Source organism: Ammospiza nelsoni, chromosome 2 (genome assembly GCF_027579445.1).
Source record: "Ammospiza nelsoni isolate bAmmNel1 chromosome 2, bAmmNel1.pri, whole genome shotgun sequence".
Classification (NCBI taxonomy): domain Eukaryota; kingdom Metazoa; phylum Chordata; class Aves; order Passeriformes; family Passerellidae; genus Ammospiza; species Ammospiza nelsoni.
The window spans coordinates 92,699,506-92,714,631 of record NC_080634.1 but is presented as its reverse complement, the minus strand read 5'-3'; the positions used below and the strand labels follow the sequence as shown (position 1 = coordinate 92,714,631).

Sequence of the window (15,126 nt, the reverse complement as noted above, 5' to 3'; positions counted from 1 at the left end):
AAATATATCCTATTTCCTGCTATCTCTGAATTCAACTGTGAGCTCACACTCTTTTCACCCCAGCCCCTGCGTCAACAAAAAATCTCCTGAATAATAACTACAGAAAGTATAAAGGAAATAGACTTCTCCTACATCCAAGATCCTAAAACAACCACTCCTCTTTCACCACAATTTTCATAATCAGATGAATTAATTCTCAAATGATCATATTAAATAAGAAAACCCTCTCTGGCAGGGCAGCATTCTAGCATAGAAACTACTCACTACATAAAGGGTATTGCTGAGGGAATCACAGAATCATCAAGGTTAGAAGAGACCTTCAAGATTATCCACCCAGCACCACCCTAATCACCCCTAAACCATATCCCAAGTGACACATTCAGATGCCTCTTGAACACTTCCAGAGATGTTGACTCCATTCACTCTAATGCCTAACCAGTCTTTCAGTAATTTTTTTTTCTAATATCTAATCTGAACCTCTCCTAGTACAATTTAAGGTAATTTCCTTTCATCTCTTCACTTGAGAAAAGAAGAATTTACATTTCTATTTTGTATAAAACCAAACTAACAAAAATCCAAAACACATGAACAAGGCTGGAACAAATGGAATACCTCCTGGAATTTTTGATCCTCATTTGATGAAGAACAAAAAACTACAAAGAAATGAAGAACATCAGCCATTGGGAAAATCCCCTCTTCTCCTCGGTACTGTGCCCCTTTTATTGTCATCTCTGTGCACCCTGAATTCTCCTCCCATGTTCACTGGCTGGAGACAGCTGCCCCTGCCTCTATTTTCTAAGTAAGTGGTGGCCTGTGTGAAGAGTGGTGGTCAAAGCAGGCTGAGTCTTGGGAGTGTTAATTTGATAACAAAGCACAAGCCCACCATGTTTTTTCTTGCTGTAGCAATGAGGAAGATGCCCACCATCAACAGCTGATCATGTCCCTGGTGCAGCACAGGTTTCTGAGCTCAGAGAATGGGGTACAAAGACTTAGAAAGTTCAACATGGTCTCCAAATCTCCAATCTACAATGCTGTCAGGGCAAACTCTCCCTAAATACCTCCCTCATATTTTTAAGATTAGGCTATCACACAAGCTCTACTCCCACAGGAAACTGAACATCCAAAATGCTCCTCTCTCATTTTCTGCCCAGCCCTGTGCTGCCTATCATTAGCTACCACCAAGCATCCCCCTCTCCCAGGGTCCCTGACCACTAGCACCAGTGACTCATGAAGCACTTAATCACCCACGTGAAAGGAGCTGAACTTCTGGGTCCTCATCACACAGAAAAAAGGTGATGATTCTCTGGGCTCTGCAATATAGGCTAGAGAGGATGTGCAATTTGGGAGGCTAAAAATTCAACAGGCAGGAGTGAAGGCACAGGCAGGTGCCCTAGCCCACTGAAAAGTGAGGATTCAAGGGGAGAAAGAGAACAGGAGAACCAGAGCCCAGCTCCTGGACAGACTGTTCCTTCACACTCCTGACTGCTGGATGTCTTCAAATGAGATGAAGCAATGCAGGAAGGACACAATGACACAGATCCTTTGCTGGATCTTCTGTTACCTCTACCAACAAAGCACTTTGCTTTTGGTATTCCTATTTTTTGTATCTTTTTAAAAGATCCAAAGCTGGGAGATGAGATGCATTAAAAAACAGCACAACAAACTCCCCTCAGTCCCCTGGATAATCACAGTGCTTGAGGCACCAAACCTATTTCCTGCTCTCATTTATGGGGGTAGACAGGACTTGTCTCTCTGCTCTACACACTGCAGCAAATTAAATGCTATATCTTGTTGTTTGGGTTTTTTTTTAATACAATCAATTTTAGCAACAGCGATTTCAACAGTATAAAATTCATATGAAATGAACATCACAAGTGAAGAAACTGGAAAGCAAACTGGCTCTTGGAGGAAGTGTCGGAAGGAAGGAAGTGTCGGAAGGAAGAAAAAGAAAGAAAGAAAGAAAAAGAAAGAAAGAAAGAAAGAAAGAAAGAAAAAGAAAGAAAGAAAAGAAAGAAAAGAAAGAAAGAAAAGAAAGAAAAGAAAGAAAAGAAAGAAAGAAAGAAAGAAAGAAAGAAAGAAAGAAAGAAAGAAAGAAAGAAAGAAAGAAAGAAAGAAAGAAAGAAAGAAAGAAAGAAAGAAAGAAAGAAAGAAAGAAAGAAAGAAAGAAAGAAAGAAAGAAAGAAAGAAAGAAAGAAAGAAAGAAACTGGCTCTTGAATACCTTGTGGCTCTGAACACCTCTGTACTTCTTGTAGTGTGCTGCTGACAAGACAAAGGGAGGAAGACACCAACCTTCCCTTTAGCTACTTGCTTCCTGGTTTTAGAAGCCAAGGATGAAGGGGAGATGGCCATTCAACCCTGGCCATTGAGTTCTTGTTCATTAGGAAGCAGAAAATGATCTCTCCCTGGCTGAACAATATTATTACAGATGATGAAACCTCCACAGTCCATTCTTTAAAATGTGCTGAATTACTTTCAACAGTAGCGACCATCATGGAAGTTTACACTCAGACAGAAGTGAGACTAACTGCACATAAAAGGAAGTCCTGTGTTTATCAAAAGAACAGATAAAACGCTAGGAAAAAATGAATTTTCCCTTCTGCAATATAGATCAAAGGTAACATGCTTTCCTTTTATAAAAAATTTACTAATTTTTAAAAAGGTGTAATTGGTTCAGATTTTTCATTGCTGCATAAATAGTCAGATGTTTCCCACCAAGATCTTACACCATAATTACCTACACAGCAGAAGAGAATAAGCAAAAAATTTCATCTCATGGTTGTCAACTACTATTTTTACTGTATTTTATGACGTGTGTATATGACTCCAATCTCCCAGGGGGGTTTATGATTTGTTTTAGAAACAGCATATGCAAAAGAATGAGGCTCTCCACACAAAAGCTCTTGGCTGAAATGCAAGATGCTCTGGACTGAACACAAAGATGTCCTCGCCTGCCTCTTCCACAGCGCCGCACCCTCCCTACACACAGCTGGCCGAGCAGCAGCCGCCCCAGCAAGGATGCATCGTGCCCACTCAACATGCTACAGATCCCACTGCTGTCAGGAGAGTCTGTGCTATTTCTGTGCCTCATCTCGTGACATTTTAGCATGAAATCAGCAGGAGGCTCAGCAATGAGCATCAGAAGAGCCCATCACGACTTGTCCCAGCACCCTTGAGGAAGAAGCGCCTTGCAGCACACCAGGACCCATTCCTCCTCCTCCTCTCCAGCCAACCCTTGCTGGACATCCCTTCTCCCTCACACAACAAGCACAGGCCTGTGTTTGCACCAGGGGTGCAAGAGGAGGCTGTGTGGGTGCACTCCTATAATCCCACGAGGACACGTGTCCCCATGGACACACATGCAGAGATGTGGCTGGACCAGGCACTGCACTGTGACACAACACACACGTGTGTCTGAATATAATGCACAATTTACTAGATATGGACATGAGAATGCATGGAACAGGCCCACCTGACAAGAAAATATACATTCAGGGAGATAGATATACAGATAGATATATCTATACATAGTATACATACTTATATTTGAGTGCACCATGTTTACAGACAACTAAATGTAAGTTTAAGTCAATCAAAACACAATCAAAACAAAATCTTCCTTCTACTTCCTTCGATTTCACTGCATTAAAATAATTACAAATTCATAAATTACTGCAGTTATTGGAAACGAAAACATATTGATTTGCTTATAAGAATGACAATATTGTAAACCTGGTACAAGCTGAAATAAAAGCATTTCAAAACACATATGAAGGCAGCCAGTAAAGAGGCAGCCTACTAAAAGCTGTTAAAGCTGTTTCAAAATTAATTTAGAAATTAATAAGTAAATTTATAAAATTATGTCTTTTTATAGTAAGTCACAGAGGAGTTTTTTATTGGAATTGGCCTGAAAGTAATCCACAAATAAACATGTTCAGTAATATTTACTGAAATGATCATTTAGGAAAGTAAATATGACAGTGCCTGTGTTTGGCTGACTTCTTGGCTGTTGCAGGGAAGGCAATCAGGAGGCAGCACACCAAACACAGCAGTGACCCCTTCGTTTGGTTAGGGCTGTAATATCTTAACCCAAAGGTCCATCCACTACTGCACAGTCAACATTTTAGATCTCTCTTTCCCTATACTCTTCTTGCACCTAAACCCACTTCAATGATACATCAACTGCAGCAATTAATAAACCTTTGTCCAGAAGGGGAAAGACTGTAACAGCTTAATGAGACAGTAATACATATTAAAATCAATATTATTCAGATTATGTATCTATTCTAGTCCTCCCTCCGAAAATAACTGAGACTGTAGGAGAAATGATCATTAGCATTTTGATAACAATCTTGCCAGCCTTCTGTTAAAATACTTTCTCTTTAAAGTAAAACTTGGATTTGTTATCTTATAGAAGCAGACCACTCTAAAATTAGGAATGGCAAATTCATATTGGTTTGCATCAGATTTTTAAAAAAACTGGGAAAAAAATTAATGCTAACTTCCCTGAATAATCAGACTCTTGTGCTTGTTGCTGTAGCAGTGGAAAGACACTCTAAGCATTGAGTAAGAAGCAATCTCTTCTCATAAATACCATTTTTGTGCACAGAAAGGCACTCCTTAACCATATACAGCATTAGTTTCACTTGTCTGATAAATCATATTCGTGTTGACAGCCAACATGAGGGACAAATTCCTCAGTACCACAAATCCTTTAGGCATCTTAAAAAAGAGGCTGAATGCTGCAAAGCAGGAAAGGGTTTTGCACCTTTGTCCCACTGCCACTGCAAGTGGACAGAAATTCCTCAGCATTCCTGATTCAAATTATATTATGCAAACACCACGGTAAAAAAGAACAGCTCCATCTCTCCCTTTTTTTAATTAGCGAATCCCACAGCCTTCCTTCTCCTCCTGGCACCCAGCGCTGTGAACCAGACAGCTAAGCCCTCCTGTTTCCAAAATGGGCCAAGATGGAGACCTGCTGCAGAAACAGCTTTAAATGGTTCATGAGGATCTGTGTCCCTCAGAAACCCCTGCCCTCAGTCAACCACATGCAAACAGACCAGCCGCACCAAAAATCCCAACCACTCCGACAGGACACGAAGCCAAACTCCAGCAGGGGCCAACCCATGCTCTGAGAGTGCCAGAAACCAATTGTAAAACACAGCCAAGCAAGTTTTTCACTATTTAACCCCTCAATAGCCAGCCTGCAGATGTGAAGGACTGAGCCCAGGGCCAAGTGAGGAGTCCTTCCACTGACACCTGAAGAGCTCCATCAGCTCCTTGGGGCAGATATTCAGCTGCCCATCACCTGAGTTCACAGGTCACCCCAGCTGATAGCTATCAGTGAGCAGCAAGTTCTGGGGAACCAATGGAACTTACGCTCAAAAGGCTGGTCAAAGAGTGCTCTTGATTCCAGATGTTTTACATTTTTCCTCTCTGCTTTTGAAAACAAAATGTCTTTTTAATACCAAAAGTAATACTCTCTCCTTCTGTTCTTCCCCTAAGAGCCATCTCATGTACATGCATCATTAAATTAATGTTTGTTCTGTCTAACGGAACAAAACCATTCAAATTACATACAAAGACAATTAGATTAAATTATTAGGCACACGCTCTGGGTTTTTCTTTTTAAAGCTATTCAAAAAATGTTAAAGGTTTTTCAGCAATCCTCTAGCAACATAAGCAAAACTTCCCACAAAGAGGAGGTAACAAGTTTAACATTACTGCTGAGAAGACGGTAATGGAGCCAAGTGAGTAAAACCAGCACATCAGCAACCCCCCCACAAACCCATACAGTCAGGAAAAGGCACGGCTCAAGCTGTCAGAGGAATACAAACTAGCAAAAGAAAGAGGATAGGGGGCTGGCATATGGGGAGAACCTGTTCACAGGCCCACCTACATCATGCACTAGAAAAAATTTTTCTCTTTTTTTTTCATTTTTTTGGTGCATAATGGTCAGACCTTTGCAGTAACTTTGCAGCCAAAGTACCAGGCTGCTCCAAGCAAGAGGATTCTGTCATTAGGAGCAGTTTGTTTTGGTGCAAGACTAGGGATAAATAGGTAGCTTTCAGCTGGCACTGTATTTCCCTGTCACTCCCTCCCCAGCAGCAGAAGCACAGCTGCTGTGGGAGCTGGGCAATGCCAAGGTCATGCAACCTTCTCAAATCCTGTAGTTTGTCTTTGTCCAGGCACTCATGTCCTGTTAGAGCTAATCTTGGGTTCTTCCCTTGACAGCTCATGGCAGATTGGGAAAACCTGCTGTAAAATATCAGATTTTAACAGGACTGCATTGAACATGTTTGCAAAAATTTAGCTTGATATGAGTGAATGCAGTAAAGAAGAAACTGTGTTAATCCCCAGCAGTTCTTGTCTGTAGAAGTCACAAAGTCCCTGAACATAGAATAAATCCAGTGCTCTATGGGTCATCAATTACAACGTTGCAATGCTTAAAGACATTAATCAGAGTGAAATATTAGTTGTAATGCCTCCTGAAGCTTAAGGAAAGGCTTCTAAGAAAGAATGATCTACAGCTTTGAAAACAAGCCACCTCACAGCTGAAGCTATTTCAGGTGGGTCATTAAAGTGCAAGAGTAAACTATGATTTTAATCTGAAATTTAGGCACTGTTTCTTAAGAGAAACAACATGAAATATTGAACAGAATAGTGAAATTAGAGGGGACAGTATAAAGATAACAGTGCAAAATTCAAGAACTACCCAGCCTTGTCAAGATAACATTGTAATAGGATTACTAAGCCAAAATTATGACAGCCGAAAAAAATAACTATAGTATAAGAAAATACCTTCTCAGAGAAAGAAATCCTCCGTGGCATAAATAAAAAATTGTTGTAGCACTCTGTGTAGCAGCTTATTGATCGTATGGACACAGCTTCATCTAGAAAGAGCATGCGCAGCCTCCCCCTGACCTGCAAGTGCAGGCACCCAGCATTACCAGCCAGAGCCTGCAGCCTGTCTGACCTGTTGGGCACCCAGCCAGAGCCAGGAGTCTGCCTGAACATGAACGGATAAGATTAGAAACAAGGAATACAATGTACTATTACAGTCCATGTGCAGCACACATCGCTGCACCCCTGCGCCGGCGCTCCCCGCAAACCCAGCGCAGCATCTCTGCCAAACCCCACACAACAGCAGAAAATAACCACTGCAGCTTCAGTGCATACAGCCAGCACTTTTCAATTTTCCCAAAACCCAGCTTCTCTTGTAATAATTCTGTGTTCATAGGGCAGCTTCCTTTGGAAGACTGAGAAGCACACAAGGGTGGGCTGCTGCTACTGGGGCAGCTTTCCAGCTGGGAAATGTGAAGCCCAGAAAGGTCATGCAGCTCGCTAGACATCAATGACCATGTTCTGCATGTGCCTTGAAACCACAGCAGAGCTTTAGGGCAGCTGGGCAAAAATTGCCAGGGCTGAAATGTGCACTTTAGGGCTGAGTTGAGCAAGCCTATCCATCTGTCTTTGAGTAACCGGCTACGGAACATGGAACCCTGTCATATGCTAAACGTTACCAGCATTCATCATGAATCATTCAGAAGGATGACGTGCAGGGATTAAACTTAGCATTCACATTTGACATCAAGAGGAGTCCTATAGAGGCATGTCACACTGACACAAATAGGGAGGGTTTGGGGCTAATGACAGAGAGCCCTCTCCACTGTCCCATAACTTTTTTGGGTGTGACTGAGCCACTGCTGGCCACCCCAATTCAGAAGAAAAAGTCCACTGTCAGCACTGGCCCCCTTTGGTCACATCAGGTCCATCACACATTTTTCTAGCTTGCAAGTAAAATAACATCATTACACAGAAAAAATCATGAGTAAAAATACTCCATTTCTGGAAAACGTAATGGACATAAAGATGACACCTGCAAATGGCACATTTTCTGGAAAGCCTAAGTGCTCAGTGAATGATGAATTTTTCTGACACAGCCCCTCAGCAATCCCTTCTTCTTTGCTCACTCATTTCTGTGGAGACAGCTTCAGCTGCTGGGGTTTTAAATACTTCTGGCTATATTCTTCACAATACCCTTTAGTATGGTAGTTAATCTCCTGTGTCAAAACACATTTTTAGCCATCTGCCAGACAAAAAGGAAATCCTCAAGATCAGAGCCTTTGACACATGGAACATCACTCCTTTTCGGATGGCTTTATGACAAAGTTCAAGTGCTGATCAGTGAAACTACAGCATCAGAAGCAAATAAATCAAAGGGAATGAACAAAAGTAAGGTAAGTCCCTGGGTTTATGTACACGGCACACTGCTGAACAGCACTCCAGTCTGTGCAAGCCTGACCATTAAAAAGGCAAGCTGAAGACTACCCTCTGCCCAAGACAAAGTGTGTCCCCTTCACAATTGTCTCCTGCTGTAATACATATAAATGCATATAAATGCATATAAATGCCAGATTACATCTGCTTTCTCTTGTGTCACCCAAGGTAGGATCTTCACCTGACAGACAATGTAACCAAAAAGGAAGAAACAGGGGAGCAGAGAAATACCGTGAGGTCGACTCCTTTAATCCACAGTACCCAGCCTAGGATGAGGCAGAACTCTTTAAAAAGTGACATAATGTCTCCTTTGGAGAATTTCTACAGAGTAGCTGAAAAGCTTATTTAGCAAATTAGCGCTGTTCCCTAGCTTGCAAAACCTGCGTGAAGCCAAGGGCTAGCAAATGGCAGCCTTCCTCCCGAAACAGAGAAATAGCTCTGCAAAGCTGATACACATGAGATGCATCCCGTGCAACACGGGAGTGCAGCCCATCCATCACTTTGCTCAGGCACGCTGCTGACACATCATTTTCCTTATGTGCACATCTCACTCTTCACCAGCACCTACAACCCATCTGGTAACACACCACATCCCTATCCATCACTTCGGCCATGTTCTCTCTTCTAGGAAAAAGGACATGTTTTGTTTTACTAGCTTGTTTCTTTTTCATGCAAATGTTGTTCTCAGTTTGTATTATGAGCAAACAAGCAATAAGCCTTGCACCTGGAGTGAAAGACGCCTGGTTTGGGAGGAAATTACTAAAGACTTCATGCACTTAGCTGGCTATTAGACCTTAAGAACTCCCTCCCCCTGCCAAAAAAAAAAAATTAGGTGATAAACTGCATTAATTGTTAAAAAATACAACCCCAAACTCCACACTCAGTAAAGAAGGCAGATTTACCATAATGCCTCAACAATCTAAGGGAGCCATTTACTTTGACAGAACCTGAATTCCCCAAGCAATTCAGCAGTGGTAATGGAAACAGAGGAGCCAATAAATTATAACCTTGTGAGTAATGTGCCTACCATTATAAACCACTCTTAGCCTCCTGTCTATTCCCAGAGCGGGGTGGAGGGGCACACAGTTGTTGGATTTCCTTTCCTTCATTCTTCCAGTGTGCTCTTTCAGCAGCTGGACCCTTTTATAATGTCTAACACCATTCTCTGAATTTAAACAGCTTTAATGTGAGTATCTCAAAATATGCAATATCATTTAGAACAAGACTGTTGGTTTTTTAAAGGCTGAAACAGAGGCACTGGGTGATACCACTATATATTGATAGGATCCCAAATATTGTTCATTATATATTAGTAGGTACACAGCACTCCCACATCTCTCATACTGAAGATGTGTACCATGTATCTCCAAATACCTACAGTATTTCAGGAGTGTTTCTGAAGAATGCTCTTGGACAACTTTAGAAACAGTGCCAGTGCCAGTTCACCCCCAGCTCAACCCCTCTTACTCTGGCTTTCAGCAGTCTGTACAGACCAAGTCTGCAACTTGGGAAAAGAAAGGCCAGAGACCCGATAAAAAAATACAAACCCCACAGAGTTTTGCCCAAGAGATAAACAACATGTGTTGATTTCAGAAAATAGCATCTATGCAAAGAAGATTTCTCCAAAGTATAAGGTGCAGAAGCAAAATACAGGCATGATAGCAACAGAGGCTGACCCTGCTCTGTCTTCTAAGGTTAATTAAAACTCCCACAGAAACAGATCCCTGGTGTGATTCTAACACACTGGTCCAAGGATCTGGGCAAGATTGAAGTGTGATAGAAGTGACCTTGGCTCTCTGCCATTACACTTCACAATCAGCGTTTTCCTTCCTAACCAAAAAGCCCGTAATGGTATGTCCTATTTCATATACTGCATTATCTAAAATGAAAGGTAATAATTAGCAAAGTAGTGCAATTTGCATTTCAGCCCTAGGCAGCAAATCTACAGCAATTTCTGAAAAATATATATATCACAAAGAATCACTTCTGCTTTCTTCAAGGCAGCTGAGCTGTCAAAGACCAATGCAAGAGAGAAAGGGATGTAATTCTTCTCTTCCGTATCAGCCTCAAAAAGCTTGATTCCAGCCTGGATTGTACCATCTATTGTTTAGTACAGAGAGAGGTTCTGCACTCTTGTCTCCAGGACTGCTCAGCAATCAGCTGTATCAGCAGCTCCAAGGAGGATTATTCTCCCCTGCTGCTTTTTTTAAAAGCAGATTAGTTCAGACTTTCTTTCACTGTAATGAACCTTGTAAGGATCAAGCACATTGCATTGATTTCTAGGATAAAATTGTGCCATCAGTCAAAAGGCCAAGCAAACACTTCCACAGACCCGCTCTGTCCCGGCAGACCCACTGCCCCAGAATTACCCATTAACCCCAGCAAGGGGAAAAGAACAACACAGTTGTTAACCATAACAGCCAAAATGTGATTCTTAAGTCGTGTCATTTTGCTTTCTGTCAAATTCAGATGGGTAACAAGCCTCACAGAAATGGACAACAGAACTGCCAACGCTCACCAAAGTGCTATGCAATCAAAGACAGAAAATTGTAAAATGCATGTGTTTTTATTTACTACATGATATCTGCAATAATGGCTAGGGAAGCAACTTTTTAAAAGACTGACAATTTATGGTAAAATAACAAAAACTCAATTTCTCTAAAAATTTGCAAATCGTTTTCCCCATCAAGCATTTTATTACATGTGCACCCCACTGTAATATGCAAGCTTGACTGGGACTTAAAGATTTGACAACCAGAGATTGTCTTGTGGAATGGTCACAAAAGCCAAGTGAGGGTGCAAGACCCTGCCCCTCCAACACAAACACTGCAGGTGTACTCAGCAGACCCTGCCTCCCACAAGAGACACCTGCCTGGACTTCAAACCCCACCAAGGGATATTGTACTTTACCCAATGAATGCAAACTTCCCTTTCTATAAAGCTGAAACTAAGAAGACAGGAGTTGTCTGCTGTGACAAAGCTACAGCATTAAGCTTAGCTGAAAAACAAGATAAAAATGCAGAAGGCAGAATTCCATTGCCTTTCTTCTTTAAATTGGACAAGTCATTATTAGGTATCTGAAGCTCATTGAATATGGCTCAATAATAAAGGATCTACCCTTCCAGAAATACTGCCTAGCATATTTCAATTCCAACTCCAGGTCAGAATTTTACAGAACAATGTGTGGCATTTGCCATCATTTCCTGTAGGGAAAACTTTAAAACAGCAATACAGGTCTACTCCTTTTTTTCAGGGGAAAAAAAAAAAGTAGAAAAATAATTAATTGAAACATTTACTATAGCAATGCAACTTCACAAGGAATCTCTACACTGACCTTTTAAAATCAAAAGCCCGTACACCAAACTAAACCTCAAGTGGATTTCGTAAAACATCAAAGACAATTAAACATATCCAGTATATATGACATTAAAAGTGAGATTAAGTTCACAGTTTTAAGACTGTCTCCATTCCTAAGTCTCCTGAAGAGGTCCCATTGTAAATTTTATCCTATCGCATGAAAGACCAATACAGAACAGTGAAAGGAACTGATCTTGTCCCCTCCGAGCCAATGAAACCCTTGTCATGGACTTTAAAGGGCGCAAGATGGGGCACTCGATTGAAGAGTTCAATAAATAAATGCACACGCTGCAGTACTCGCCTTCGATAAATCACACACCTTATACATAAAAATGAAATTACGCTCCCTTGAGAGGGGAAGCTTCAGCTTCAAACCCCGCTCCGTTCCGCCTGTCAGGAGGGCTCTGTGGGCTTGTAACAGCACCCAGCAGCGCCCGGAGAGCGGAGGGGACAATTCCCGGCTTGGAGGAACACGCTGGGCTCGGACCGGCCGAGCGTTCCCGGAGCCTTCGCCCCGCAGGCAGTGAGTGGGAGCCGCTCCTGCCCGCACCTGACAGGCAAAAGCGCTTTCGAGGCACTCTGTGGTTCAGAACTCCGCGTCCGGCTCTCCTACACCGGGGGCGGCCCCGGGGCCCGCCGGTGCAGCAGCTGCCCCACGGCCGATGTAAACCCACCCAGAGGGGGTGTCCCGGGGCGGTCCCGGCCGCTCCCGCCGCCCGCGGCCGCCCAGAGTACTTTGAGGACATCCCCATCCGAGCGTCCCATCGTTAGATCGGGGGAGCTCCCACAACAGCGGCCACAAGCGCGGGCGGGCGCACGCCGGTGCCCGCGGGCACACACCCTCCGCCGCCCGCGGGACGTCCCGCCGCCGAACCGGGGCCGCCCGGCCGCGCTCCCGGCTCGCCCGCCCCCGGCCCGGCACCCACCTTTCCCAGCAGGGCGCTGCGGCTGGCGGCCGCCAGTTCCCGCAGGCTGGCGGCGGCCGAGGCGGCGGCGGCGGCGACGGCGCTGGGGGCGGCGGCGGGCTGGGGGTACGTGGGGGCCGCGGAGCTGGGGCTGCCGCTGGCGCCCCCGGCGGCGCGGGGCCGCTGCCGGATGCCGTCCAGGAGACGGACCAGGAGGATGTTGGCGGGCAGCTCGTCCACGCCGCAGCCCACCAGGATGCGGCACTCGGGGCAGCGCAGCTCGTGGCGGGAGCTGACGATGCTCTCCAGACAACGGCGGCAGAAGGTGTGCTGGCACGGCAGCACCTTGGCCGTGGTGTCCAGACGCTCCAGGCACACGGAGCACTCCAGAAGATCCAGCAGCGACGACTCGTCCATCGCCGCCGCCGGCTCCCGCTCCGCCGGCGTTCCGCCGCCGCTCCGCCGCCCCCTCGCCTCCGCCTCCGCCCCCGCCCCGCCGCCGCCGCCTCCGCCTCCCCTCCGCGGGGCAGCGCAGGGCCCCGACGCCCCTAGGGCCGCCGCGGCCGGCGGCGGCGAGGGAGGGGCGGCGGCGGGGCGGCGGGGGCCATCGGGGCGGCGGGGCTGCCCCCGGCGGCGGGCGGCGGCGACCTCGGGGGCTGCCCGGGCGGCGCTGCCCAGCGCCGTGCGGCGCGGCGGCGATGCCAGCGGCGGGGAGCGCAGCGCTTCGGGAGGAGGGCACCTGTCTGCCCGCGCCTGCTCCCGCCGCCCGGCGCGGCTCGGCAGCTACGGCGGGGCTCGGCGAGGCGCCCGCCGCGCCTCCGCGCGGGGCGGGGAGCGGCGGGGAGCCCCGGGAGGGCGCCCGCAGCACGGCGGCCGCCCCGCAGGCGGTCCCCGCCCGCCTCGCCGCCGCTCCGTGGCTCCCTGTAACCCGACCCAGCAGGGCTCGCCGCCCGCTTGCCGCCGCTACTCCCTCCTCCTCCTCCTCCCGGCGGAGGCTCCCGGACAGGCGGGGACAGGTGGATGAGACCCTTCAGGGAAGACAGAGGCACCCAGGCGGGGGCCGAGGGGAGCCCCTGCCGGCCCGGCGCCCCGCGGAGAGCGGTCCCGGTGGCGGCCGGGCGGGCAGGGCCGGCGGGCACGGGAGCCGCGCTCGGCCCGCGGGCCCCGCCATCCCTGGCGGCGCGGCGCCCCCTGGCGGGCGCGGCTGGAGGCGGCGCGGGGCCGCAGCCCGTCACCCCCGGTGCCCCAGGGCGTCCCCAGATAATTGTAATTTAATTGTTAAAGTATCGTAGCCAACCCTCGGGGGGCCGAAAGGGTGAAAATAAGAGCGGGCGTCGCGCCCTCTCTTCCTGCCGGGTGTCCTGTGCTCCAGCCAGCTGCCCGCCCGGCTGCCGTCCAGTCTGTCGCGGTACCCAGGCTGCAGCAGGATGTGCCCGGGTCCTGTGTGAGCTGTTGGTCAGTCCCTGCGGTAAGGGGAGAGACCTGTCATTTTGGAGTTACGCATCTGTGGTGTTTATTAACCACAGGAAGTTTCAGAATATGACATACAGCCACTTGCATGTGTGGACTATGCACAGAGCTTCTCCTAAGGAAAGCTGCTAAAGAAGCCCAATTCTTCATATAAATATTTCATTTGACAAGTCCCTTTTCGTCTAACTTTCGACTATTAATACGATTTAGGGCCCTGCTTAACCCAGAAACTACAACTGAAATACGCTGTAGTCTAGCCAAAAAGATTTCAGCTGTGGTCCAACCCCTAACCCAGTCTTTTCTTCTATACCCGTGCTGCAACAGAGCACTTTTGGAATTGAGGATTGCAATCCAAGTGCTTGCAGAAGCCCTCCTATCCATCTCTTAAGTGACACTTTTAAAATTGCGTTTTTGTGAGGGCCATGTCATGACAGCTGCACAAAATCTTTCCATCAGCTTCATGACTATGCAGTTAACTTCCAATGCACACAGAAAGTTGAACCTGTTTGATAAGGGTAATCTAGACACTGTACAATAAAATTTACTTAATTTCAGTGTGTGAAAAGCCATGAATCTCTTGCTACTCTTTTTCTACTCTAGAAGGGATATTTGTAAAGCCAAATAAAAGCTCCCAATGAATAAAGAGCTCAGACCATTATTTGTTGGTGAGTAATGTCCAGGAAGGTTAGAACCTATGCCCTTGCATATAGAAATACCAAGCACAACAGCTTTAAACTATAAATAATACTGATTCCTGGAGAAATGTGGAACACAGGACCAAGGACTTTGACTTTCTCTGGAGTAAAACTGTTAATTTAAGAAAAAGAAGTAGTGGAGAACCTTTAATGATAAAAAGCATTGTTTCAGCAAAGAGAGAGAAATACTGGAAAGTCTGCAATGAAATGCATAATTGTTTCAGCACCTTATATTGCTTCCTTCAGAGGGGAAAACTTAAATATCACTGTCAAAACATAAAAGCCTAAAGTGCTATGTTACACACCAGAATACCTCCAGTGATTAGAGGGGTATTTTTCATCCCTCCTTCCTTCTGGTTGCTCCAGAGTTTACAGACAAACTACCCTGCCCCCAGAGCTGCCCAGTTACAGCCCCAGA

At 46.1% G+C, this 15,126-nt stretch overlaps 1 protein-coding gene across 1 annotated transcript in view; it reads right to left on the bottom strand.

Annotated features, from left to right (window-relative positions):
* The window catches only part of SH3RF3 (SH3 domain containing ring finger 3), a 247,313-nt gene extending 234,353 nt beyond the window's left edge, over nt 1-12,960 (bottom strand). The window contains exon 1 of the mRNA XM_059467004.1: nt 12,565-12,960. Coding sequence (XP_059322987.1) covers nt 12,565-12,960 — 396 coding nt within the window. The remainder of the gene's footprint in view (nt 1-12,564) is intronic.
* Between the last annotated feature and the right edge of the window lie 2,166 nt (nt 12,961-15,126).